Raw genomic sequence first — 25495 nt, 5'->3', positions numbered from 1 at the left:
GGCATTACCAGCCTACATGGGAGGCTCAGATGGGATAGGCCATGGCTCTAAGCCAGATTGGGCAGAAAAGCTCATGCAACTCCATCTCTATAGAAAGATGCTGGACATGGTGGCTTGTCTGTCATCTTAGCAACAACAGGAAGCCTCATATGCACAGCTTATGGCTCAGGCAAACACAGGAAAAGATATGCAGCCTAACCAGTGAAAACAGAGCTGGAGATGGGGCTTAGTGGCAGAGACCTTGGTGAGCAGGCACTTCAATTCAAACCCAGGACGATCATGGATCCCATTGCACTCCTCACGCAACACATGTTAAGTGTCAAGTGAGCCTCGCTTCCATGCCCAATGCTAGATCCCTCTCATCTGGGCAAACTGCCATCAAATCACACAAGGGCCACTCAAAGATTTGGGATATTTTTTAAGCTGTAGGGGGGAAAAAAAAAAACCTTAAGCTAAATAAGTGAGTAGTCTCCAACCTCCTTCCCCCAGGCTTCCCATCCATTAGAATCACACTCGGTTTCATTTCAAAGATACTCGGCTCTGAGTGGATTAAAAATACACTATACGTATTATAAATGATAAATGTGACTGTTAATGAAGTGAGGCATGAGAAAAGAGAAAGTTTTGAGAACTGCATCAGTGGAATGTTTCTCTTAGATCTAGATCAGAAAGGTGCCTGCCCTTGCTCTCTTGCATTTATTTAGAGGATCGCTCTGCCCTCTTCCAACCTCCTTCTTCTCATTGGATACAGAAATCACAGGACCCACAGAACCAATCAATCTCCTTCTAAAACATGGTCCAGGAAGCCAGGATGGCTGTAACTTCTGCTCAAGTGAGCCCTGAGCTCTGCACCTGAGGGGTGGCCCACACCACTGCCAAGGGGCTTAGGGAAGGGAACCATGCCTATCTGAGCTGGTGACCACAAAATGAGGCAAAGACTTTCCTGATTCAGATTGGAGCCGGAGGGGTTGTGAGCCATGATGGAACTGATGTAAAGAGCCAAGACAGGAAGGAGGGACCATGGGATGGAGTAATAGAAGTGGAGCCAGTGGACCGCACAGTAGTTTGGTTGATGATGGCTGGAGTTGTAGAAGGAAGTGACCTTAAGTTGGAGGGCACAGTGGGAGGAACTCAGATTGCGAGGTAGTTGTGGTCCTAAGTACTGGGGTAGCCTAACACCAGGATTGAAACACCAGAGCAGAAGACAAGATGACTGGAAAGGGAATTTCATGAAGCTAAGAGAACCTGAGGATGGAGAAAAAAGATCACCTTGCTTACAGTGCAATGACAGTAATTTTTATCTCCAATAAGCAACCAAAAAGCCAGAAATGGAGCTGTGGCTCAAGTGGAAGAATGGTAGCACTGAGCAAAAAACAACAACAAAAAAAAAAAAGCTCAGGGACAGAGCCTAAACTCCTGAATGTCAAGCCCCAGGATCCATATTTCTTTTTTTTAAAAATTAACTTTTAAAGAAAGTGAGGCAGGAGCTAAGTCACTGAGAAAGGACAATGACTGACACGGGTGACATGGAAATGAGGACCTTTGTTTGAAAATGCAAAACTGTGGCAAGGAAGGGAAGTGGGGCCCAGCTTGCCTCATCTCTTTGTAGTATGGGGGGGGGTCGGTAAAAAGACACATGATCCACAGTCACACATAACAACAGTCACATCCAACTTCTGGATGAAGCCATTGCCTTTGATGTCAGAAAAACAAAGAATTGGGATCCTTACCTCACTCCACCTGAGCTTGATGAAGCCTAAGTTCTGTTAATTAAAGAAAAAAAAAGGATCTGAAGCAGACTTAATTAGCAATGTATGTCTGATTATTTGCCACTTTTAGCAACAAAAGGGAAAGATTCATCAACAAATAAAAATTCATTAGATGCAAAACTGGGTCAAACAGTATCACCCATTTTGTCCTTCAAACTTGATGTCAGCTCCCCCTCAACGGAGCAATCAGGTCTTTTGTTCAAATGGCTTCTGGAACAGCATAGGGCTTTGAGTTACTGCAACAGTGTTAGACCCTGAACGCATGCCAAAGCACTAGCCTGTTGTTTAATTTTCCTCAGAAAAGACAGAAGAACCATAAAGACACAGACTAATAATTTATCACGGTTCCCCACCTAACATTTCCATGGATCAAAGTGTCATGAAAACTGTGAGATTTTTTTTCCCCTCACAAATGAGCAAAAGAAGCACAAGTAAAAATAATTACCTATCCAAGCTGATATAGTTTAGTGTAGGGATCAGTGGTACAGCACTTGACTAGCATGTTCAAGGCCCTGGGTTCAGTCCCCAGCCTGACAAGAAAACAAAGTAAATGCTGCATCAACTGAAAGCATCAATTGATAACTTCTCTGCTCTCTCCCCAAGCTTCCAATTTGGTTAACCAAGACATTATCTTCAAGACAGTTACCTGTATCTGCTAAAAAATGTTAAGCAGCAAGATACACTCCATCCTTCACCAATCCTCTCCCGAAGCTCACTCTAGGGTCAAAAATCACAGATGAGGGCTGGGGATATAGCCTAGTGGCAAGAGTGCCTGCCTCGGATACACGAGGCCCTAGGTTCGATTCCCCAGCACCACATATACAGAAAACGGCCAGAAGCGGTGCTGTGGCTCAAGTGGCAGAGTGCTAGCCTTGAGCGGGAAGAAGCCAGGGACAGTGCTCAGGCCCTGAGTCCAAGGCCCAGGACTGGCCAAAAAAAATCACAGATGAGCCGGCAGCCAGGGCTCATGCCGGTAATCTTATACTCCCAAGGCTGAGATCTGATAATCACAATTCAAAGCCAGCCCAAGCAGGAAAGTCTGTGAGACTCATCTCCAATTAACCACCAAAAACCTAAGGAAGTGGAGCTGTGGCTCAAATTGTGGGGCCCTGGCCTTGAGCAAAAGAACTCAGGGACAGTGCCTAGGCCCTGAATTCAAGCCCCAGGACTAACACAAAAATAAATGTTGAGGGGAGTAACATTGACCAAGATGCATTGTATTCATAAACTGCTTTGTTAAATGGCAATTCTTGTAAAACTACAAAATGATAAAATAAAAATTAAAACAAAAAAGTAATTAATTAATATGAATAAAACTTTTCAGAGGCAGCAAGGCCTTCCAAAAGTAGGGTAAGAGAGAAGAGGCCATCTCTAGCTGCCAACACTCAGTAAGCATGCAACCTGATCCTGGAGTTTATATTTATGAAAGAGACAGACAGATGGAGAGACAGAGAGCAAGGAAAGACATGGAGGGAAGAAGGGAGAAAGGGAGGGGGACAGGGAGGAAGAGAGAGCTGTGGACTACTATTTCTGGAAAATTCGATCATTTTTTAAATAATGTACACATTTTCTAACATACAGCAGATAATACACAAAGTTGAAGATGGATGGAGGAGGATCCTGTGGCGGTCCGCTGAACTTTCAGAACCAAGCAACGCATGCATTTACTCTTGCACATCGCTGGCCAGAGGGAGCTGCTTTCCTGTGCTTTCTCCTCTCACCTCCTTCCAGGCTTAGCCTCGACCCAGTGTCCACGTGTAGGTCCCAGGCACACCACCTCGGTGTAGATCCGGGGAACATCTGGGGGACCATCCCAGCACCAAAGCCCCCATGGACCCGCGGTGGTTCTGCAGGAACTATCTGCAGTTCACGTCTCAGCCCCTCTTCTCTTATTTTTCACCCAAACAGTTTACAGGGCACAGATTTCTGTTTGTAATCTTTGCTAGCCAGTCTTCACCCAGCAATGTTTAAGATATTTATGCTTCTTTTATTAACCATTTACATATTATGCACATGATCTAAAGACCTATCTCCAAAAAAAGTCCACAATCTTTAATTCAACGTTGATCACTTCTCAGGAGCTTTTGTTTTTGAATCCTGCTATATATGTAGAATACATAAACTAAGTGTAATTTCTGCCACCATTTGGACCTTACATATGCTATCAGCCAGTACACTATGTGACTTGCCTTTTGTTTGTACACAACTTCGTGTTTAACATTCATCTAGCATGCTAAAGTTCCTCTTTACACTATAAGCTGGGCACCGGTGGCTCACACCTGTAATCCTAGCTACTCAGGAAGCTGAGAGTGGAGGTCTATATGATGAAAAGATGCCAGGCAGGGTAGCACATGTCACCCGCCAGAAACCATGGTTGGAAGTGGTCTTAGCAACTGAACCCAAAGCAAAAGGACTCAGGTCATGGCTCAAGCAGAGCAGCAGCCCAGCATCTGCACAGCGCACTGAGTTCCAGCTCCAGAATGATCAAAAAAAAAGAAAAAGCAACCTCCACTATTTGAGTCCTCAAAGTGTGTGCTCGCCTGTTTTCATTTGTTCTCCTAATGTCCCATGTCTACACCTTCTCTAGGCAACAGACGCTGGACAACTGAAACTTCTGCACAGATCCAAGGGACTGACACAAAGCAGGAATCAGGTGGCAAAATGGTGTGTATATTGCCAGTCCAAACAGCATGGACATCACCAACGCACAAGCCAACAATGCTTGCAAGAGTTTTCAAAGGAGAATCTTTGTCTTTCTTAAAGCTTAAAAGACATCACTTTTAAAATATCAGCATGCATAGATAGATAGATCTCAGAAGTTCAAGGTGTGCACAAGACACACTATCTGACAGATAGAACTTGACCTACAGCCTGACAATAATGGTTTCTTCTTTGTCCCATCCACAAACCCACACCATTACAAAAGCATCTGTTAGGTGAATAATTATGACTTCTCAGCAATGCACCCTTATTGACTGAACTCCGACGACCTTTCCACCATTTGATTATTCCCCAAATGAAAGGTATTTTTCAACATCTGCTCTTAATTTATTTTTAATTTGCATTTACTCTATCCTCTCTGTTGAAGCTGAAATTGGTAATATAGAATGGCATTATCGCACAGCATCCCATTAAACGCTCTACCCTTCAATTAAAGCTGAACTGAAGTCTTTCCCAGGGTCCTTTGCATATAGACGTTCCTTTTGCTGTCCAGGATGGTTATCCGCCCTTTATAATGAGATTAACATTACCTTTCTCTGATGCCTTCTCAAAAACCCACTGGAGTGTGTTACAGCAACATGAATAAACCATTTTCCCCATTTTTAATTGGTCTACTTTTTTCTACAGGGAAACCTTTCTTCTAGAATACAGATGGGGGAAAATTACAAATGCTTCTAAAACTTAATTCAATTTAAAGCTCCATACACAAATCCACCCAGAAGCAAAGTAAGGTGGGGGGGCAATAGCAGTCATCAACTAAGATGTAGAAACGACTCTAAAATGTGAAGACATTAATAAGTTAAGGAAATTAATTCCAGAGGAGGAGCTAATATCTGAAGCCTTGAAAACCTGAGCTGTAGCATAATCTGAAAAACCCAAAACAAGTATCAGGAAGGTGAAGTTTCATGAAGATCTGTTATCATTAACTGCTGACCTCTTCTGTCTCACTCCGCCCAAGTCCCCAGAATCTCAACTATTTTCACAACTCCTACCTGCTCCCAGCCTCCCTCCAACATTGCTCCTTTCCAGATTTATCATTCATAACTGCCAAGCAAGTTGTCTTCCTGCCAACCATTGCTGAGCCAGCATTAACCCACTTAGCCTGGAGTGGCTCTGTTCGTGTGTTCTCCAAAGCTGGCCTCAATTCGTGTGTGTGTGTGTGTGTGTGTGTGTGTGTGTGTGCGTGTGTGTGTGTTGTTATGGGGTTCAGAAGAGGAGATTCTCCATCCATCCAAGAGTCCACCACTCAGAGACAGTCTCAAGCAAAAAGATGACTTTATTGGGGAAGTTCCAGATGGACAGGTCACAGGTTTCAGAAAAACATATAACACAAAACAGGACAGTGACACAGAGACTCACTTCCAGAAGATTTCTAACTAACTCCGGCAGCCCACACATACCCTTAACACTATCAGGAAACAGGCCAGAGAGGGAGGAAAGAACAAAAAGGATACCAACAAATCAATGCCATGGGGATGAGAGATGAGCGAGGAGACAGGACACAGGATGCAAACATAGAGACGTGGCATGGTGTAATGGCCCCTGAGCTGGCCTGACCCAGAGGGTCAGGTCATGGGGCTGGGTCATAGGAAACTCCCAGTCCCAAGCCCTTGACTGACAGGTTCAGTAACCTATAGGCCATGTGCCTACCCCGTCTCTTGGGATTCAGGAACATGCATTACCTGGGGATGGGACTTCCCTTCCTGTAGGAATCCAGGCACACCCATCAAGACAAGATGCTAGATAGTACAACTTGCCATGTGGCCAATGATGGCACTGACCAGATCTGACCTCCATATTACGTGTGTGTGTGTGTGTGTGTGTGTGTGTGTGTGTGTGTGTGTGTACTAATGCTTAAACTCAGGGCCTGGGCACTGTCCCTTAGCTTTTTCTGCCCAAAGCTGGCACTCCACCACTTGAGTCACACCTTCACTTTTGGCTTTTTGATGGTTAGCTGAAGATAAGAGTCTCAAGGACTTTGCTGCCCAACGTAGCCTCGAACGTCAATCCTCAGATCTTAGTTTCTTGAGTAGCTAGGATTACAGGCATTGGCACTCAGGTAAGCCTAATACTTATAGCCACTGAAAGGTATGGAAAAGCTTTATTGAGCAATAATAGACTATGGAGACTCAACCCAAGGATGGCACCACAAAGTCAAATGAAGACAAGTCAGAAAAGCCAAAAACAGGAGTAAAGAATATGCACATGGGAACGATGAGTGCAGGTGTGGTGATGAGAAGGAATGCCTTGCCTCATTGGGGCTGATGTCTGAAGGATAAAGGGTAGGAGAAAAACAAGGAGACACTGACAGCCGACCGTGGCCACATCAGAAGGAGGATCTTGGGCAGCCTGCACCATTTGTTTGCTGTTGCTGGTGAAAGACACATCGGGCAGAAAGAAAGAAGAGGGTACTGGATATCCCATCCCTCACACAAGTATGTGCATTCGGTTCCCTCCATAAGGAATTTGCCCCAACCAAGGTGCCCCACTAACTGTCCTCAGGGGCTGGTGCTCCTGCCTGTAATCCCAGCTCCTCAGGAGGCTGAGATATGAATCCAGCTGGGGCAGGAAAGTCTGTGAAACTCTTATCTCTAATCAACAACCAGAAAACCGGAAGTGGAGCTGTGGCTCAAAGTGGTAGAGGGCTAGCCTTGAGCAGAAAAGCTCAGGGACAGTGCCCAGGCCCTGAGTTCAAGCCCCAGGACTGACCAAAAAAAGGAAGGAAGGAAGGGAGGGAGGGAGGGAGGGAGGAAAAGAAGGACAAGACAGAGGAGTTTTTACAATGAACTAACCAGAGGAGCAGAGGACCCGCACATGGGACCCACATTCGCCCTATGCTCCCAGCAGGTCCACGTCTCCATGCAGAAAGCCAACAGGGCTCAGTGAGATTCTCTGGCTCAACAGGTTACAACGTGAAATGCAGCAAGGCAGGTCACTCTCTCTTGTTCTGACCCACTTTCCTGGTTTGTGCCACATCTTAGGACCAACCAGGCTTTTCAAAATGCAGGGCACAAAAACTTTCCCCCTCATGAAACCAAGTATGTTTTTAAACTGTTTAAAGGAAAGCATTTGCAAGGAGAAGTAATCGTAAACATGTGTCTCTAGCTTTCCCTGTGCCTCTGAAATGCAGACCACTTTCACTCTAATTTGGAGGCTCATAAATCTGCTTTTCGGCTCCATAAACCAAGCACACTAGAGAGAAAAACCCACCCAGCTTGTTACAGCTCTGATGCTGGACCGCACCCGAGCAAAGTGAGTCAGAATCCGGAAGGCAGTTCCCACACCCCAAGCTAGAAGAGTCCTCCCCTCTGTGTATGACAATCAAAATCTACTTTTCAAAGTAAAAGCCTATGCATAAAATCTCTGGAATTATGAAATTAATGGTAAATGAGGTAATTCACACTACATGGCCTACGAGGGGCTTTGATCAGTTAGGATCAACACCAAATTGTATCACCTCCACATAAATATTAATAGCCACACCGGAGGCTAAGATCTGGAAGATTGTGGTATAAGGCCAGCCCATGCAGAAAAGTCTGTGAGAGTCCATCTCTAATTAACCAGCAAAAAATACACACTGGAGATATAACTCAAGTGGGAGAGTACCAGCTGAGTGAGAAAATGTGAGGCCTTGAGTTCAAATCCCAATACAGAGAGATAGAGAGAACTGAACAAATTTAAAATGACTAGCACTATAGAATCAGACAAAATATAAACAGAAAATCCTTTTGAAACCCCAGTTGATGGATTTTATGTTAAAGTTCTATCATTTTACAGATAGATACAAAGTTGTATTTTTTCACTGAATTTCTCTGCTACATCAGAAATGTCATTATGTGTTATTTCTGGTTTTTTGAGAAAAGATTTTGTTACCATAATTAAGTATTAAAAATATTGCACTGGGTATAAATCACCATGACCAGCCATCCAGCCACACGCAAGTTGTGTTTGTTTTTTTTTTAAGTTCATTTCCAAACAATTACGGATGAAACGTTATTCTTGCACTTTGTGTGTGGATGAAGTCAACTTCTGTGATAGAACAGGGTTAAGAAACTCAGTTCTCAAAACTGACAGGACTCTGGGCCACCCTAAACTTTAATCTCTGCTGCCAGATGAGATTCCTCTGACTAAGTGGACCAAGTAAAGAAGTTGCATGCGATCAACATAAACCTCAGGTAGACACAGTGTAAAGACTAGAAAATGTTCTGGAAGCCGGAAGCTTTACTGCCTCCGGGAGCTGAAGTGGGCAAATCCAGAGACAGAGGAAACTTTCACAAGTAAAAGATAAGACTTGACTTCCTTTTACCTCATCTACTGCCATTCTTATGAGGCAGAGAAGGTGGACAGAAAGATAATGGTGAGCCAGGTTCAGGTGGCTCATGCCTATAATCCCATCTACTCAAAGAGCTAAGATCTGAGGATAATGGTTCCAAGCCAGCCTAAGCAGGTAAATCCATGAGACTCTTAACTCCAATTAGTCACCAAAAAGCTAGAGGTGGCAATGTGTCTCAAATGGTAAGACACCAGCTTTAAGAAACAAAGAAGCTAAGGAAGACAGATGCCAGTGGCTCCCACCTGTAATCGTATCTACACAGGAGGCTGAGATCTGAGGATCATGGTTTGAAGCCAGCCCAGGCAGGAAAGTCCATGAGGCCAATTAATCATTTAAAAGACCAGAAGCCAAGTGGTAGAGCACTAGCCTTGAGGAACAGAGGAGCTCAGGGACAGTACCCAGGCCCAGAAGCCCCAGGCCCAGCAAAAAGAAAAAAGAAGAAGAAGGAAGAAGGGAGAAGAAGGGAAAGGAAGGGAAGGGAAGGGAAGGGAAGGGAAGAAAGGAAAGGAAAGGAAAATGCCGGTGCCCCCTCGACAGATTAGGAAAAAGGGAATAATCCAGTCAACACACCTGTACACACCTTTCTCCCTTGCCTTAAATTTTAACTAATATTTACAACTGCTCAAATGATCTTACACTGTTCACAGAAAACCATCCTATCAGCATCTAGTTCAAACATCTAGGTTCAAATAAGGTTCAATAAAATCGAGTTTTCCGTTCTAGCTGCATAATTAATGCACCCGCCTTTGCTAGGAAGCCGTCTCAGCAGTTGGCATTTTCCAGTCATGAATGGATCTTTGCTCTGGCATCGACAGCCACCCTGACTGGTCAAGAGAATCCCAGGAAACTTCAGGGTGGCCCAGCTGCAGTCTAATGAGGTACCGACACCCACAAGCTTTTTACATGCATTACAGAGCTACCATCCTCCACCAGGGTGCATTTCCACGAGGGCTACTGTCTGTACCAGGGCACTTCCCTGGGGTTTATGGAAAAAAACCAAACCTGCTCAGTGACTTCCCTTCAAAGCACAGGTCTTCCAGCCAAGTCAAGTTTCAAGAGGAAAATGGATTGTTTTTCATGGTCCCTTAAGCTACTGAGAAAAACCCTCTGTGCAGCTACTTTTTTAAATATAAGAGAAAGAAGTAGCTGACTCCCTAAATACAACTTCGCCACTGTCTGCTTAAGAGCAGCTTCTGGAAGATCCGCAGAGACCTTTATTCCTCGTTGGTTTCCGCACACTCCATTTGTGGGGCAAATGCAATCTATTACTGTAAGCCTGTTTTTAGGAGGCTCGCTATAAATGCAATAACCAGGTAGAATGGTTTGTTTTCAAGCATTTCTTCCTATTTCACTGGCTCCCCTCTTCTTCCCTCCCACACACACACACCTCTACCAATTCTTTCAATAGCAGTTACCTATCTGGGCATCAGACCAGGGCCTACCCTGTGCCAAATGTCAGTGCATGTGAAATCCACTACCTATTTTCAAGCCAGCTAAAAGCCTTGAGCAGCAGTCAAAGGAAAAGAGAAAAAGGAATCCACGTCAGAAGCAGATTATCAAGCCCTCGATCTTCCACCAGAAGGACTGCCTGTCCTCTGGTATTTTCCCCTTTGTCAACTCTCAACAGAGAACGACAGACCAATGCCAAAAATCAAAGGCGGCTGAGAAGTAGCAGGTTGTGCCTCTTACAACTGCCCTCCTGTGGCCGACTCAGAATGTGAATCAGGGCCTCTCTCAGCCCAGAGTTCCAGCCGCAGGAACTAGGAAGGAAGAGGCAGAGAATGGTGTGAAGACGACAAGTATAGGGCAAAAGTTGCAAAGTGGGGGGTTGGGAATAGGGCCTAGTGGTAGACTGCTTGCCTCGCATACATGAAGCCCTGGGTTCGATTCCTCTGCCCCACATAGAGAGAAAAAGCCAGAAGTGGCGCTGTGGCACAAGTGGTAGAGTGCTAGCCTTGAACAAAAAGAAGCCAGGGACAGTGCTCAGGCCCTGAGTTCAAGCCCCAAGACTGGCAAAAAAAAGTTGCAAAGGGAAAATTCAAGTACAAAATGAAGAACCACGCAGCATCAACAGAATAAACTGCCTTGTAAAATAAAAGAGTGGGAGTCTAAAGAGGTCAAATGCAGGATTTATGAAGTCAAACCACCTGAGTTCTAATCTCAGTTCAATTCTGCAACTTTTTTCATTGAATAAACATTTATTGCTAGGTACCAGGCTTGGTGCCAGGTCCCTGGTCTTATGGAGTTAAATTCTATTTAGGAGGGATAGTAACAAACATATAATACAAGAAAACTACCAGACAGTGATAAGAACAATGCAGCTAAGTAAAATAAAATGACACAGTTGGAAATGACTAGACTAAGTACAGTGATGTACATCTATAATCTCAGCATTTGGGGAGGCTGAAGCCAGGGGGCTTTAAGTTCAAAGCCAGCCTGGGCTCCATAGCAAGACTCTATCCAATAAAAATAAACAAATAAGCTGGGCACTGGTGGCTCCCTCCTGTAATCCTAGCTAGTCAGGAGGTTGAGAGCTGAGGGTAGTGGTTTGAAGCCAATGCAAGCAGGAAATTAACCACAGAAAACCAGAAGTAGAACTGTGGCTCAAAGTGGTAGAGAACCAGGGATAAGACACAGGCCCTGAGTTCAAGCCAAAAACCATTATCAATCAATCAATCAATATCAAGAGCTACATTCCAGAGACTGCATGGAAGATCACTCAAAAGAGGTAGCTTTTCAGCTGCTATCTAAATGATAATGAGGAGCTAAACAAAGACATTGAAAAGAGGAAAGTAGGGCCCTTCAATAATAAGACGCCAAGATTAGACATGAACACAGGAGATGATAAAATGATGGGTTATTCTCTGACTTCCTAAGTTCCAATAAAGGATTGAATCACACAACAAGGCAGGAGTTTTCTCAACCAATTCATCCAAACAGTGCACTTTCCTTTGTCTCAATAATTGTGATTCCCCCAAACTGTAAAAATGTCCAGCTGTAAACTGGGCAACCAACAGTTCGCACCTGTAATCCAGGCTACTCAAGGGGCTGAGATCTGATGATCATGGTTGGAAGCCAGCCTGGACAGGAAAGTCCATAAGACTCCTATCTCCAATTAATCACCAAGAACAGATGGAAGCAGAGGTACGGCTCACGTGGTTGAGCACAGAACCTAAGAGACAGGTCCTGAGTTCAAGCCCCAGTACTAACATTAAATAAATAAATAAAATGTCCATCTGAAGCTGGCTGACACTCTGTCCTTGGTCCTCAGATCTACATTTTTTCAGGGGCTCTGGGCTCAGACTCCCCGCAATAACACTGTGAGTGACAGAAGAGGCTGACTCACCCTTGTGTCTAACTAGTTTTCAAATGCATTCATTACTGACAGAGTAAAGGAATCGGATAGTCTTTAAATTTATATGCATCTCAAACCATTTTTATTATTTCATATTTTGCAATGTTCCAAGCAGAAGTGCATGTATCACAGACTCCCACAGTAATATATATTTCACTGAAAAAGTATTATTCTTGAAAGGGAAAAAAGGGTGGAAGCTGTCTTTCCATTTATGACCTGCCCTCGGGAGTCCTAGAGCATGAGTAAGGTTCTTCAATAATAAGACTTCCCTCCCTGTTATGGGTTTGAATCCAACACTATGTGTTGGATATTTAATCTCTGATGCTATAGCTTGGGGAGTTGGTTCCTGATGGGAGGTGTTCAGGTCATATTTTTTGCTCAGTGTTTAGACGCTGCAGGTGTGATTTCTTATCTTCACCCTACCTTGCCATGCAACCTTCCAGCACGGGATGATCCCGCGAGAATTCCCTCATCAGACACCAGAGCTGGAAGCCAAATAAATCCTCTTTTCCCCAAAATAAAAAATAATTCTTGGCCCACAATTTCAAAACTTTTATTACCTTGCTTTCTGAAGAAGCCTAATAAGTAGCAATGATCATTAATACTACACTGATGATAAATGTGATGTGTGTGTTTTTAAAGTGGAATAGGGTGTACTTTAACCCAATTCCAAATCCTTCATTATTAAAGGCCACATACTTTATAGTTTCTTCCCAGACTTTATTTATATCAAAGGTAAATGTAGTACAATCATAACTGCGTGTCCATTTTGTATTCATACAATTACTCCATTCCTTACCTCTGATAACTTTGTTTGCATTTATATGGATGGTGGAAATAGTTTTTAAGTATCAAATTAAAAAAAAAAAAACCTATGCTTGTAATCCTAGTTACTCAGAGGGCTGAGACCTGGAGGAATATTGTACAGAGCAAGAGATCCCACTTCTATATGAAGTAGCAAATGCTAGACTGAAGGCACGGCTCAAGTAGAAGGGCACGAGCTGTAAGAAGGAAAGCCAAATTAGAGTAAAACCTCCTGAGTTTAAGTCCCTTAATACTGGCAAAAACAAAAAAAAACTAAGTGCCTTCTTAAATGTGAAATGGAGACTAGCAGAATCATTCAAATCCAAATTTATCTTTATCTACTGGCTTTTGCAAAGTAATCCAGCCAAAAGAATGTGATTCATATCTCAGCTATTGTACAGCTAAATTTTCAATGTGTTTTGAAGTAGGTGCCATTAAAGAAAAAAATAAGTCAGAACCTTGGCATTAAGACACTCCAGGAAATTTGAGAGTCTTTAAAAATATAAAATGTAGTAACACAAGTATATCATAAAGCCCTAGAAAATACATATGAATAAAAAATAAACAAAAGGAAAATAATGACCCCCAAGTGCCAAGAGCTGTGATCATTGGAGTCTGTATCCCACTTCATTTTTTTTTTTTTTTTTTTTTTGGCCAGTCCTGGGCCTTGGACTCAAGGCCCGAGCACCGTCCCTGGCTTCTTCCCGCTCAAGGCTAGCACTCTGCCACTTGAGCCACAGCGCCGCTTCTGGCCGTTTTCTGTATATGTGGTGCTGGGGAATCGAACCTAGGGCCTCGTGTATCCGAGGCAGGCACTCTTGCCACTAGGCTATATCCCCAGCCCCCCACTTCATTTTTTTAAACATTTTTCACATAGATGGCTTCATACATCACATACTTTTGAATGAACAATACACAAAGAACATGTAAGTATATATACTCATGAATATATATATATATACGTACACATCATATCCTTCTTATGAATGCAATATCTACTTTATGCATAGTTCTAACTTACTCAGCTTCACTGTGACTGTATATAAAAGTGAACTCTCGTGAAGAAACTCAGTGAGCTCCCCACTATAATGCTACTTGGCTGTTGACATGCTCTTTGAATTACACATTAACAATCTTAGAACTTGGGAGCCTTTCAAAATACTTTGGGAAATTACGACCCAGTCACAGCTCCGTTTGGGGTTTTTATGGTGTTTCTACTTTTTTCTATTATAAATAATGCTGTGATCAACTTCTTGTGTGCACATTGATATGCACCACCCAAGGGAGAAAACTGTAAGTAAAATTACTTGGCCAATCCACATGCTCATGTTAAAAATACATTAGAGACCCTCTTAACACCAAAACACACCTTTATTTTGCTAAACTGTCCACTAGCAGTATATGACTGTTAGTAGCCTTTATAAATGACAGACAAAGAGTATTTTGAGTTAGGCATTGCTAGTTCAGGCCTGTGATCCTACATACTCAGGAGTCTGGGATTTGAAGATAGCATCAACCTTGAGGAAAAAAGTTAAGCAAGAGCCCAAGGCCCTGAGTTCAAGGCCCAGTACTGGCCTAATAGGAAAAAAAAAAATTTTAAAGCCAATACTGAAATTTTAATTCAAAACCATTGTGGGCAGGAAAGCCCATGAAATTCTCATCTCCAAGCAGCCACTGAAAATCCAGAAGTGGCAATGTAGCTCCTGTGGTAGAGCACCAGCCTTTAACAGAAAAGGTAAAGATCAGCTGCCGTGCCCTGAGTTCAAGTTCAGTGCCAACAACAACAACAAATCAAGTTTAAGGACTCCTCAGGCCCAGTATTTTGCAACTTATATAATTACTCTTTAATAGGCATGGCCAAAATACTAGATATAAATAGCAAAGGGCTTACTACAATGGAGTTTGCCTCGGGAAACTGTTTAGGAATAGACCTGCTCGCAACCCAAAGAACATGACAAACAGACATTCAACTCCTCCACTCCCGTTTTCCTCGATCATGTTTACATATTTCCAAAGCTACATTCTGAACTCTTCAGAAGATATGCATGGGTTGGGTGTATGGCCCAAGTGGGAGAGCGCCTCCCTTGGTCCTGGGAATACTCTTCAGTATCACAAAAACAAACCAAAAAGCAAGAAAGAAGATATTAATAATTCTTTACATTGATGCAGTACTTGATACTTCTAGAACACTTAAAACAAAAAGAAGCCTAGAGGCTAGAACACAGCGATCATGCTTTAAAATATATAAACCACACTGACCTCCAAACCATCCTTCAGGCTGTGCAACAGGCAACACATATTTATTGTCAAGAATATAATATCCAAACTCTTTACCAACCCACCTCAGTGTCATGAAGGAAATGTGGATCTTAAGACAGCTAATAGACATTGCAGATTCAGCACAGAATTCTACAGTCTCAAACAAGAAGCCCCCACCGTAAATACATGGATGGTTCATGGAGAAAAAATAAAATAACAGATTTAAGATTCTTTCTCTTCTGTGTTTTTAAATAAGTAACCCTGGAGGTAATTCTGCATCTAAAAGTTACCTAAGGATAGTGGTCACACCCAGGCTAGAGTTCTATGTAATTTGCAGAGCTCAGAAAGGCCCTGCCAGCTCACAAACATCTCCCCTTTGAGTCAGCCTTACAATCATATGGGAAGCTTTTCAAAAATACAGAAAATTTTATTCAATACGTTTGGAGAGGAGCCAATGATTCTGCATTTGTGAAAACTCCCCAGTTGATTCATTTGTGTAGCCAGAATCGAAAAAGCACTCTGTTATATAAGAAGACGGAGGAGGGGTGGTATCCTGAGGTCCCCAATGTAAATGTTTCTGAATGGAAACCATTCATCAGTCTAAGGCTGCCTGGTTTGATTACCTAGGGGGAAACTCTCCCTTGAGAAGGTTCATAGGAAGTTTGAAAGAAAGGAATGAACACAGGATGCCTGGTAGCTGAGCCTGGGCCACCAAGAAGGAAGGCTAGGGGAAGATATGTGGAAACAGAATCAAACCATGAAAAGATCCTTTCCTGCCAGAAACTATGGCATTCCCTTCTCTGCGCATATTTTTAGCCTCCACTTTCAGAAAACAAAAGAAAAAATGCCCAACTTCACTGGTGCATTCAGCCACAAGTAGCAGTTTCACCAAACAAGGCCAATCAGCCTACAAGGAGACAAAACCACGTTGCCAAAGGAAGACAAGACACTCACCAACATTATATTGCCTTTTAGAAAACAACTGTCAGAATTAAGTTGGTCAAATCAAGTTTGCCTGATAAGAACAGTACCAAACCAGCCAAGAAATATGTCTTCTAAATCGTTTGACCGTAAAGATCCAGAGTTATCTTCAGCTCCCATTACTTACCAGATCTGGATTTAATGATATCACTGAATTCATTCTGCCCATCATCGGGCCTGGCTTCGTGTTCTCCATACTTGGCCATCTTGGCTAAATTTCAGGGTAATCCAAAGACTTTCCTAAATCTTCTTTGTAAGACGGGCAGCTTTGTATAATGAATGGTCCAGCTTGACAATGTCAGTACCTAAAGAGAAAAAGGAAAGTCATTCTAGATAGGAGTATATATGACTATAGATATCGCACAAATACAATCAAACAATTGCATGCAGTAGCCATGCAGCAAATATTTGTTGAAGGCCTGCCATGTGCACAGCCCAGATCCAAACCACAGGGATTTGACCATGAACACAAAACAGAGCCTCTTCATTATGGATACAGTTGAGAGACACTAAGCCATTAATTGTATAATCAATTATTAAGATAGGAGTGTATAATTAATTACATAATTAATTAATTATACAATACCAATGGCCTACCAATGTACAAAGGAGAAACACAGAATAGTAAAACATACAGGAGAAGAATCTGACCTGCCCAGAACTGAGGACTTACTTGAAGAAATGACATTCGAACACAGCCTTCAAGGATAATTAGAATTAGCCAAAAGGGGGAGTGGGACAAACGGGAGCTTCCTATGAGAGTTAGAAGAAAGAATCAGAGAGCACTGAGAGATGAGGCCAGTGTTGATAAAGAAAAGCCAGGGAAGGTACATGAACATCTGTCACGCCTGGTGAGAAAGGGAGAGGGACTAGAGATGGGGCCAGGTCAAGGATTTGGGTGCACATCTGAAGAGACTAGAAACCTAACAGACGGTTTAAACAGAGAAGTGATGTGATCAACCTGCTAACATTGTAATTTGGAGGTGGACCACAGTGTGTATGAGGAACCACTGAAGACTACAGCAGAATACAGTAATACATTAATGAAGTACCTAGGCTATGGGTGGGTGGATGTTGAAATTCTGTGTGTGTGTGTGTGTGCGTGTGTGTGCGCGTGCGTGCCAGTACTAGGATTTGAATTCAGGGCCTCATGCTCTCACTTCGCTTTTTCTGCTCAAGTCTGGTGCTCTACCACTTGAGCCACACCTCTACCTCCATTTTTTTTTTGCTGGTTAGAAGTATCTCTTGGATACTTCAAAGGCAGGGCTAGCTTTGAACCATAATCCTCAGATCTCAGCCTCCTAAGTAGGTAGGATTACAGGCATGAGCCATTTGTGCCCCAGTTGATGAAACTGGTTCATGATAGCTTAAAGGGAAAATCCTACATTTGCTACAGCTGACAGGGGAGTATCATGCAGTGCAATAGGAAATACACTTCAGTCTATGCTGTATTTTTGCAAAAAAAAAAAATAATGTTTAATTTGAGCTTATCATGAGAAGACAAATCCCAACTGTGGGGAGTTGTCAAAACAAATGGCCTGGTCTCTGCCAAACTGTCAGTGTCCCGAACACCAGAATTACCTGTGGGAGACATTTTTATGCAGGAGAGTGTTAGCTGATTATATGCGACACATAATGAAATATTTAGCAATGAAATATGACAATATCCTCAACTTAATTTCACACAGGGAGATATCTGTCTCTCATGTATATTGATGTGTATTTATTTGTAATACACATAGAAACACACAAAGGGCAAGAAAAAAATTATTAAGGGGGAAAATAATTTAAAGGGCACCTGGGTGTTTTGGGGGTTTTGTTTTGTTTTTTCTTTTGTCAGTCCTGGGCCTTGGACTCAGGGCCTGAGCACTGTCCCTGGCTTCTTTTTGCTCAAGCTAGCACTCTGCCTCTTGAGCCACAGTGCCACTTCTGGCCATTTTCTATATATGTGGTGCTAGAGAATTGAACCCAGGGCTTCATATATAGGAGCCAAGCACTCTTGCCACTAGGTCATATGCCCAGCCACCTGGGTGTTTATTCTACTAACTTTGTATCACAAAATTACAGAGAGATGGGATTGTAAACTAAACAGAGGGGAGAAGGAAAGAAAAGTGAGAGTACATGTGAGAATTATGCAAGGAAAGTCAGCAAGATTGAGGGATTACTCTGTGTATGTGTGAGTTTTACAGTGAACTTGAACTCAGGGCTTAGGCACCATCCTTTACCCTTGTCACTCAAGACTAGTCCTCTACCACTTGATCCACAGCTGCATTTCCAACTTATTTCTTCATTAATTGGAGACAAGAATCTCTCAGACTTTTCGATCCCAGGCTAGCTTCAAACCAGAATCTCGGGTCTCAGCTAGCATTACAGGCATGGGCCACCAGGGACCAGCCAAATTACTGGACCGTAGAGGTTCAGAATACCAGTACTAACATGTAGAATGACTCCCCGGTTGGCTATGGGAGTCCTTCACTAAGCTGGAGGACAGGAAGGTGACAGGCTGGGAGGAAGAAATGATGAATAGTCAGGACATTCTGAGTTTGACCTGCCTGTGAGATCCATGGAGGAGAAGATAAAAGATAGCTGGAAATGAAGGTTTGGGTCTCAGGAATGGTCTGGCTAAGAAGACACAGCCTGAATAGCTATATGTATGTCTACCCACACAGATCTGGAAGGAAGGTTCAGCACATGAGTTTGGCTAGTACAGGCAACTCTCAGATAAAATTCTAATCTTTTGCAACTAATGAGAAGCATCTTTAGAATCTAAAGAAGTGAAGAATCTGTGATACAAAAAATAATAATAAAAAAATGCTTGGAGGGTTTTATTTAAAAATCTCAGGAGGCTGAGCTCCAAGGATCACAGTTCCAAGCCAGCCTGGTTAGGAAAGTCTGTGAGACTCTTTTCTTCAATAAACTACCAAAAAGCTGGAAGTAGAGAAGTGGTTCAAGTGGCAGAGCACTAGGTGAACAAAAAAAACTCAACGACAGCACCACAGCTCTGAGTTCAAGCCCCAAGACAGGCACCAAGAGGAAGAGGAGGAAGAGGAGGAGGAGGAGGAGGAGGAGGAGGAGGAGGAGGAGGAGGAGGAGGAGGAGGAGGAGGAGGAGGAGGATCTGCCCAGCAGTGCCACCTTTTCTTTTAGAATGTCAATAATTAGAGGTCAACATTGCCCAGTACTCAAGGACTAACTCTGCCGTAACACCCCAGACAGAGCAGAATCCAGAAGTTGGGAAGTTAGTCTCTGCCCTGATAACAGCTCCGGTAAGAGTAGCCTGAATGTTAATTAAGTAAGTTAATCATTTAATTGGGAATGTAACCATGAACAGATCCAAACAAGCTGCAGATAGGCTAAATTAACCCACATACTAAAATAAATAACAGAACCAGGGTTCCAGCTAGCCAATATTGAACAGTTCAGTCCTTTAAAATCAAGGACCAATTGCACAGTATTGTTATTTTCAAATGTATACCTGTTATTCTAACTACTCAAGAGGCTGAGAGCCAGAGGATCACAGTTGCGTGCCAGCTTAGGAGGAAACAGTCACTAGACTCCATCTCCAAAATAACTAGCAAGACCGGGCACCCGTGGCTCATGACTATAATCCTAGCCACTCAATAGGCTGAGATCTGAAGATTGTAGTTCAAAGCCAGCCTGGGCAGGAAAGTCCCTGAGACTCTTATTGCCAATTAGCCACCAAACAGCTAGAAGGGGAGGTGTGACTCAAGTGGTAGAGCACCATCCTTGAGGAAGAAAAAGTAAAGGCCAGTGCCCAGGCCCTGAGTTCAAGGCCCAGTAACCAGCACAAACAAATAAAAAAAAGTTGAAGTAGATGAAAATCAGTAAATTACTAAAGCTTTAAGAACCAGTCTCTCTGACAGAGGTGAATGTATGAACTGTATGATCAACCTTCCACATTTTATAAGAGCATTAGAAAAAACTTTCAAATTTTCATATGGGTTAACTACTATAAAAAATTATAAGTAAGGCAGGGAATGTGACTTAGTGGTAGAGTGCTTGCCTAGCATGCATGTAGCCCTGGGTTCAATTCCTCACCACCACATAAACAGAAAAGGCTGGAAGTGGCACTGTAGCTCAAGAGGCAGAGTGCTAGCCTTGAGCAAAAAGAAGCTCAGGAGGCCCTGAGTTCACCAGGACTGGCCAATTACACACACATACACACACACACACACACACACACACACAATTATTTCATTATGTTTGGTACAAACTATTTTTGGTACAAAACTGTGAAAGATTTGCTAAATTCTTAAATGTTTTAGTATACCAAGTAGCACAATCCTTGTTCAGAAGAGTAGGCGGGGTACCAGTGCCTCACACCTGCAATCCTAGCTACTCAGGTGGCTGAGATCTGAAGATCCCAGTTCAAAGTCAGCCAAGGCAAGAAAGTTGGTGAAACTCTTATCTCCAAAACCACCAAAAGCCAGAACTAGAGCTGTAAGCTTGAGTTGTACAGCACTAGCCTTGGGTGGAAAAAGCTAAGGGGACTGAGTTCCAGCCTCAGTACTGGTACAAAAATAAGCAAACATGGGCTGGGAATTTGGCTTAGCTGTAGAGTGCTTGCCTAGCATGCATGAAGCCCTGGGTTCAATTCCTTAGCACCAAGTAAACAGAAAAAGCTGGACGTGCCACTGTGGTTCAAGAGGTAAAAGTGCTAGCCTTGAGCAAAAAGAAGCCAGTGACAGTGCTCAGGCCCTAAGTCCAAGCCCCAGAACAGGCAAAAATAAATAAATAAATAAGCAAGCAGCTACTGACTGTCACTTCTGGCCAGTGGACATTGGTTAGAATGACAGAGGCAAGCATGCCTCCTCCTAAATCATCCAAGACTGAAGCAAATGCAGCCCCTTATACCTGGCTGTCAAGAGGGAAAGTTCCAGCACTAATGGTAAGTTTCATGCACACTGTGCTATGGGGGAAGGTCATCCTTTACAACAGCAAAGGAAGAAGCTGGAAATGGCTGCATGAACTGTTGCTTTAGGAGCCCGAAATTCTGCACAATTGTCATTTGCTGTGAATTGCCACTGACTATAAATTTTAGCCAGATGATGAAACAAATCCCAGGCACTCTCCCTTCTCCCTCTCTTCCTTTCTTTCTGCCACGGATCCGAAAGACCAAAACATGTCACAATAAACCCACGCAAAAAGGACAGGATTGGCTTTAGAGGCAAAACTAATGGGATTTTTCTGGTTAGTTGGTTGGTTTTGGGGGGGGGGGGGAGGGTTGATTTGGTCTGGTTTCCTTGAATTTGAAAATCACACAATATAAAGAACATGCAACATTCAACAAGATGCCATTAAGAAGGAATCTTCACCCAAGTGCAACAGGGGTGGAAAGAATCTTGAACCCATGGATGAGAGCCAGCCCTTTGCCCTAGGAAGCAAAGCCTGGGAAGCAGAGCCAGGCCTAGAGAAGCCAAGGGAACGGGGATGTAGCTGCTAGGCTGGAAACAGTAAAGAAAGAGCCTAGAGCCAAGAACTGCCATTCACACTTGTAAGCGCTCCAGGGGAGGTTAATACTACCGTGATTAATACTGTTTACAGGAGCCATAAATTTCAGGTAAACACCCAAAGCAGCAATAGGGAGCAGTCTCCTTGGACCCATAAATGCTGGCAAAGGGGGCGACGGGTGGCTCCACACAACCCACGAGTTTCTCATTCCTGCGGTTCTTGCCCAAAAGCTGAGACCCCTGCGCCCACCACCAAGCCACCCCAGGGCCCGTGCAAGCCTCAAGCCAATACATACATAGAGCTGCGGCCACCACGACCAATCCAGGCCACCACCACCACCCCCCCCCCCGCCGCACCCCGGGCTCCGTGCGCTCCGGCCACCGCCGCCCCGGTGCTCCATGAGGAAACCAGCCCGCGAGGTCCCAGTGACCCGAGTGGCCCGGGCGTTCTCCCCGGATGATTCCGGGGAGTGGGGGCTACAGTGACAGTGACAGTTCTCCACCTGGCTCTTTCTCACAGATTCTCCAGCCCTCCGAAGTCGGGCACGTTTTCTTCCCTCGCCTTGAAACAGCAGCTCTAAGAACCAGCCTCTGGGAATCTGGGGCGTTTCAAGAAGAGTCTCTTTAAACAATGTGCCTTCCCCAAAAAGTTGCGCGGCCTACAATTAGAGCTTTGTTGGGTTGTAGGTGGCCTTGGGCAACCAGAGCCTCGGATCCTGAGCCAAAGTTAGGCTGGGGGCCTGAATTACCTCGTCGAGTGCAGCAAGAGATGCCAAGAGTCCAGGAAAAACCAGGCGATCGCGCGGGACGACGCACCAACGCCCACCCGGTCCCCAGCCGCAGGCTGGGAGCCGGCGACCGCGCCACGGTCCACGTCCCCACCCTCGGGAGCGGCCACCGAGCCTGAGATCGAACCCGTCTCCTAGCAGGCGCTGGGGAGCGCTGCCCGGCCCGTCGACCACCCCACCACCCCTCTCCCACCCACGCCGGGCGGACACAGCCCGGGCCCCGCCTTCCCGGAGCCGGGGAGTGTGACAGGCTCTCCAAGAAGGCCACGTCCCCGGTTAGAGATCACCGGCCCCGAGCCTTACAGGGCGACGTGGTGCACCGGGGCGAGCCCCTTCTCCCCCGGCGAGGAAGAAGGCAAGAGGGAGCGAGGCGGCCGCACCGATCCGGTCCACGGTCTCCTGCCGGAGTTCCCGGCCACGAACCAGCTCGGATCCCGAGGACCTCCCCACGCTTCTGGCGTTCGCTGTCCCGCCCAGGAGAGCAGAGCCCCGTCTGCCGGGAAAGTGCGGGCAGAAGTGGATTCCATCCCCAACTTAAGAAGGCACCCGCAGCCCCGACCTCTGGCCCCGGAGCCACGGAAGAGGTCCAGACTCCTCCCGGCCCAGCCCCCCACACGCGGCCGCTTTCCCTCGGGGGGCTGAGGTCACCTTACCCAGCCCCGGGGTTCGGTTCCACCCGCTCGGGCTTACCTGCCGGGCCTGCGGGCGCCTGGCCGGGGCTCCGCCGGGGTCGGGGTGTCCGCGATCGGCCGCGGGCGTGCGCACGGGCGCGAGTTTGGTGGTCACCGGGGTTTGTTAGGGGACTTTTTTTTTTTTTAATGAAATGTGAAAAACTAGACAAGACGGAAAAAAAAAAAAAAGAAAAATTGACCCCCCCCCCCGATTGGCAACGCCCCCTAACTTGTGCAATCTTCCTGCCCGGGGCGGGGTGGGGGGGGGGAGTTCCGCCCGAGACAAAAACAAAACCGTCCCAGCGCCCGCCGGGGGGTCGGCGCGCGGGCAACCCCTTCGGGCCCCGGCTGCAGAGTTTTCCGCCGGCGGGGAGGACCCGAAAGAAGGGGGAGCCGCGCGCCTCCCCACCCCACCCCCGAGATCACGCCCCGCCACGGGAGGGGGTGGTCCGGGTGCTCGAGGCCCCTCCTCGCGGGAGAAAGCCCGCGGCCGCCGGCGGCCGCCCCGCTCTTGTGCTCGGAGGAACGGCGACTCCACAACTTTGTGCGCCCCGGCGGCGGCGGCTGCGGCCCGGGCGCTGGCTCCTCCTCCGCCGCGGCCTCCTCCCGCCGCGCCGCCGCCGCCGCCGCCGCCCCTTTGTGGGAGCGCGGCGCTGGAGGGTGCCGACCGAGGCGGGGCGCGGGACGCCGCCTCCGCCCCGGGAACCCGCTCGAGCGGATCGCGCTCCCCCGCCGCCCCCCCCCCCGGCCCCCGCGGGCTCTGATCTCCCCGGCTGGAGGAGGCTTGGGGGAAGCGATCGCCCGCCGGGCCCCTCGCTGCCCCGCACCTCAGCGGCCCAGCAACTTTGTTCCCGGAGAACAGCTCCCTCGGGGCGGCGGGTTGGGCCCCCGACCCGGCCGGCGGCCACCACGGCCCGCACCAGTCCGGGAACGTGGCGCCTCGGTCACCTGACCCCGCGCCCCGTCAATCAGCGCGGGCCCGGCGCCCTCTCCCCCCGCCTGCCCGGCCGCCCGCAGGGGTGGCGAGGCCTCTGCAGAGCTGGTTGGGGCCACTGTCCTGGGAGACACGGCCAGAACCCTGCCTGAGATGTGTTTTGGGATCGGCCAACTGGCTCTCGACTTAGGGTGATTTTTTTTTAAAAAGAAAAGGGGGGGAACAATTTCAACTTGCCCACATTACTTACTTCCAGTTCTAGATCCAAGGGGATTCTAATTTTACATAATGTTCTCAAAGTCTTGGTAATCTCATTCCACTTTGGTCCTGTTATAAGATTGTGTGTGTGTGTGTGTGTGTGTGTGTGTGTGTGTGTGTTGCCAGGGATCGAACCTGTGACCTCTTACATCTTAAAACCAATGGCCCATCTGTCATCCTCTACTCAGGAGAAAAGAAAGTCCCCGAGACTTTTCTCCAGTTGACCACCTGGAAGTAGATCTGCGCCTTAAGCAAAAAAGCTAAGGGGCAGTGCCCTGGTCTTGAGTTCAAGTCCCAGCACCAGTATTAAAAAGAGGGGCTGGGGGGGGGGGGAAGGAATGCCTGTATGGTTAAGTTGAACTTCCCCACCCTGTGTTACCTAACATTCCTGGCATTGTTTTTAAGACTATGAAAATAGTCGAAATTTCGTTGTGTACTCATTTTTGCACTGGCTTTTTCCCCCTATTTTTCCAGTTTGCACAACAACAACCTCTGTTTATACAACCTGTTGCAAGCTGCAAGGGGTGGTCAAAAAAGGAAAAATCCCTACCAGGAAAGAAGTGATCTTGTGTGGGTTGTAAATTTTTGCTATTTACACATTTTATTCCCTTATGTTTCACAGGGAAGGGAAAAGAAAAAACAGCCACCAGAGTTCCTAGTTCACATAAATAAAGTAGAAAGGATAGTTAACTGTTGCTGGCTTAATATTTATAAGTTAATTTATGAGGCAGTAAAGATAATTCATTAGGGGTTTTAAATGAGTTTCTCAGCTAGAATTCACTGGCCTTTGCTGGGTTATGAATTGAAAACCAGCCTTGGTGCTGTGGAATAAGTTGATCCTGAGTCTTTCCTTATGAAGTGTCTACCTTAGCTTCCTTCCCTTGAGGATTTTCTTTATATAAGCCAAGTAAAATACAACTTGAGATGAGTGTGATCTAGATCTATTTATTCACTTTCATGCCTTCCTTCATTTAACAGACCACACACATACACACAGAGTCAGAGAAGTGTGGTAAACCGAAAAGGATAAGGAACAAGCCTAGGCTCTGAGTTCAAGCCCCAGCATTAACACACACACACACACACACACACACACACACACACACGAGAGGGTGGTAGGGAAAGATCTTCTGGCTCAGTTTCAGATGTTTC

General features: G+C 45.6%; 1 protein-coding gene and 1 long non-coding RNA gene across 5 annotated transcripts in view; one reads left to right on the top strand and one right to left on the bottom strand.

The window, feature by feature from the left end:
- The window catches only part of Utrn (utrophin), a 431942-nt gene extending 408700 nt beyond the window's left edge, over positions 1-23242 (bottom strand). For 2 of the 4 annotated variants that reach the window (XM_048354234.1, XM_048354228.1), the window contains exons 1-2: positions 23171-23242; positions 16350-16527 (exon numbers count right to left, since the gene is read on the bottom strand). In XM_048354234.1, the coding sequence (XP_048210191.1) occupies positions 16350-16428 (79 nt within the window). In that variant the 5' untranslated portion in view covers positions 16429-16527; positions 23171-23242. Of the gene's footprint in view, positions 1-16349; positions 16528-22441; positions 22695-22855; positions 22931-23170 lie in introns of those variants that run through there. The other 2 variants (XM_048354231.1, XM_048354230.1) reach the window with 2 other exon arrangements.
- Positions 22049-22336, top strand: LOC125357369. Its single transcript, XR_007212133.1, has 2 exons — positions 22049-22180; positions 22222-22336. It is a non-coding gene; the product is annotated as an uncharacterized LOC125357369 (long non-coding RNA).
- Positions 23243-25495: the final 2253 nt, after the last annotated feature.

Source organism: Perognathus longimembris, chromosome 9, assembly GCF_023159225.1.
Source record: "Perognathus longimembris pacificus isolate PPM17 chromosome 9, ASM2315922v1, whole genome shotgun sequence".
NCBI lineage: Eukaryota > Metazoa > Chordata > Mammalia > Rodentia > Heteromyidae > Perognathus > Perognathus longimembris.
Note: the sequence above shows the minus strand (reverse complement) of the source record. Positions and strands in the feature narration are given on the sequence as shown.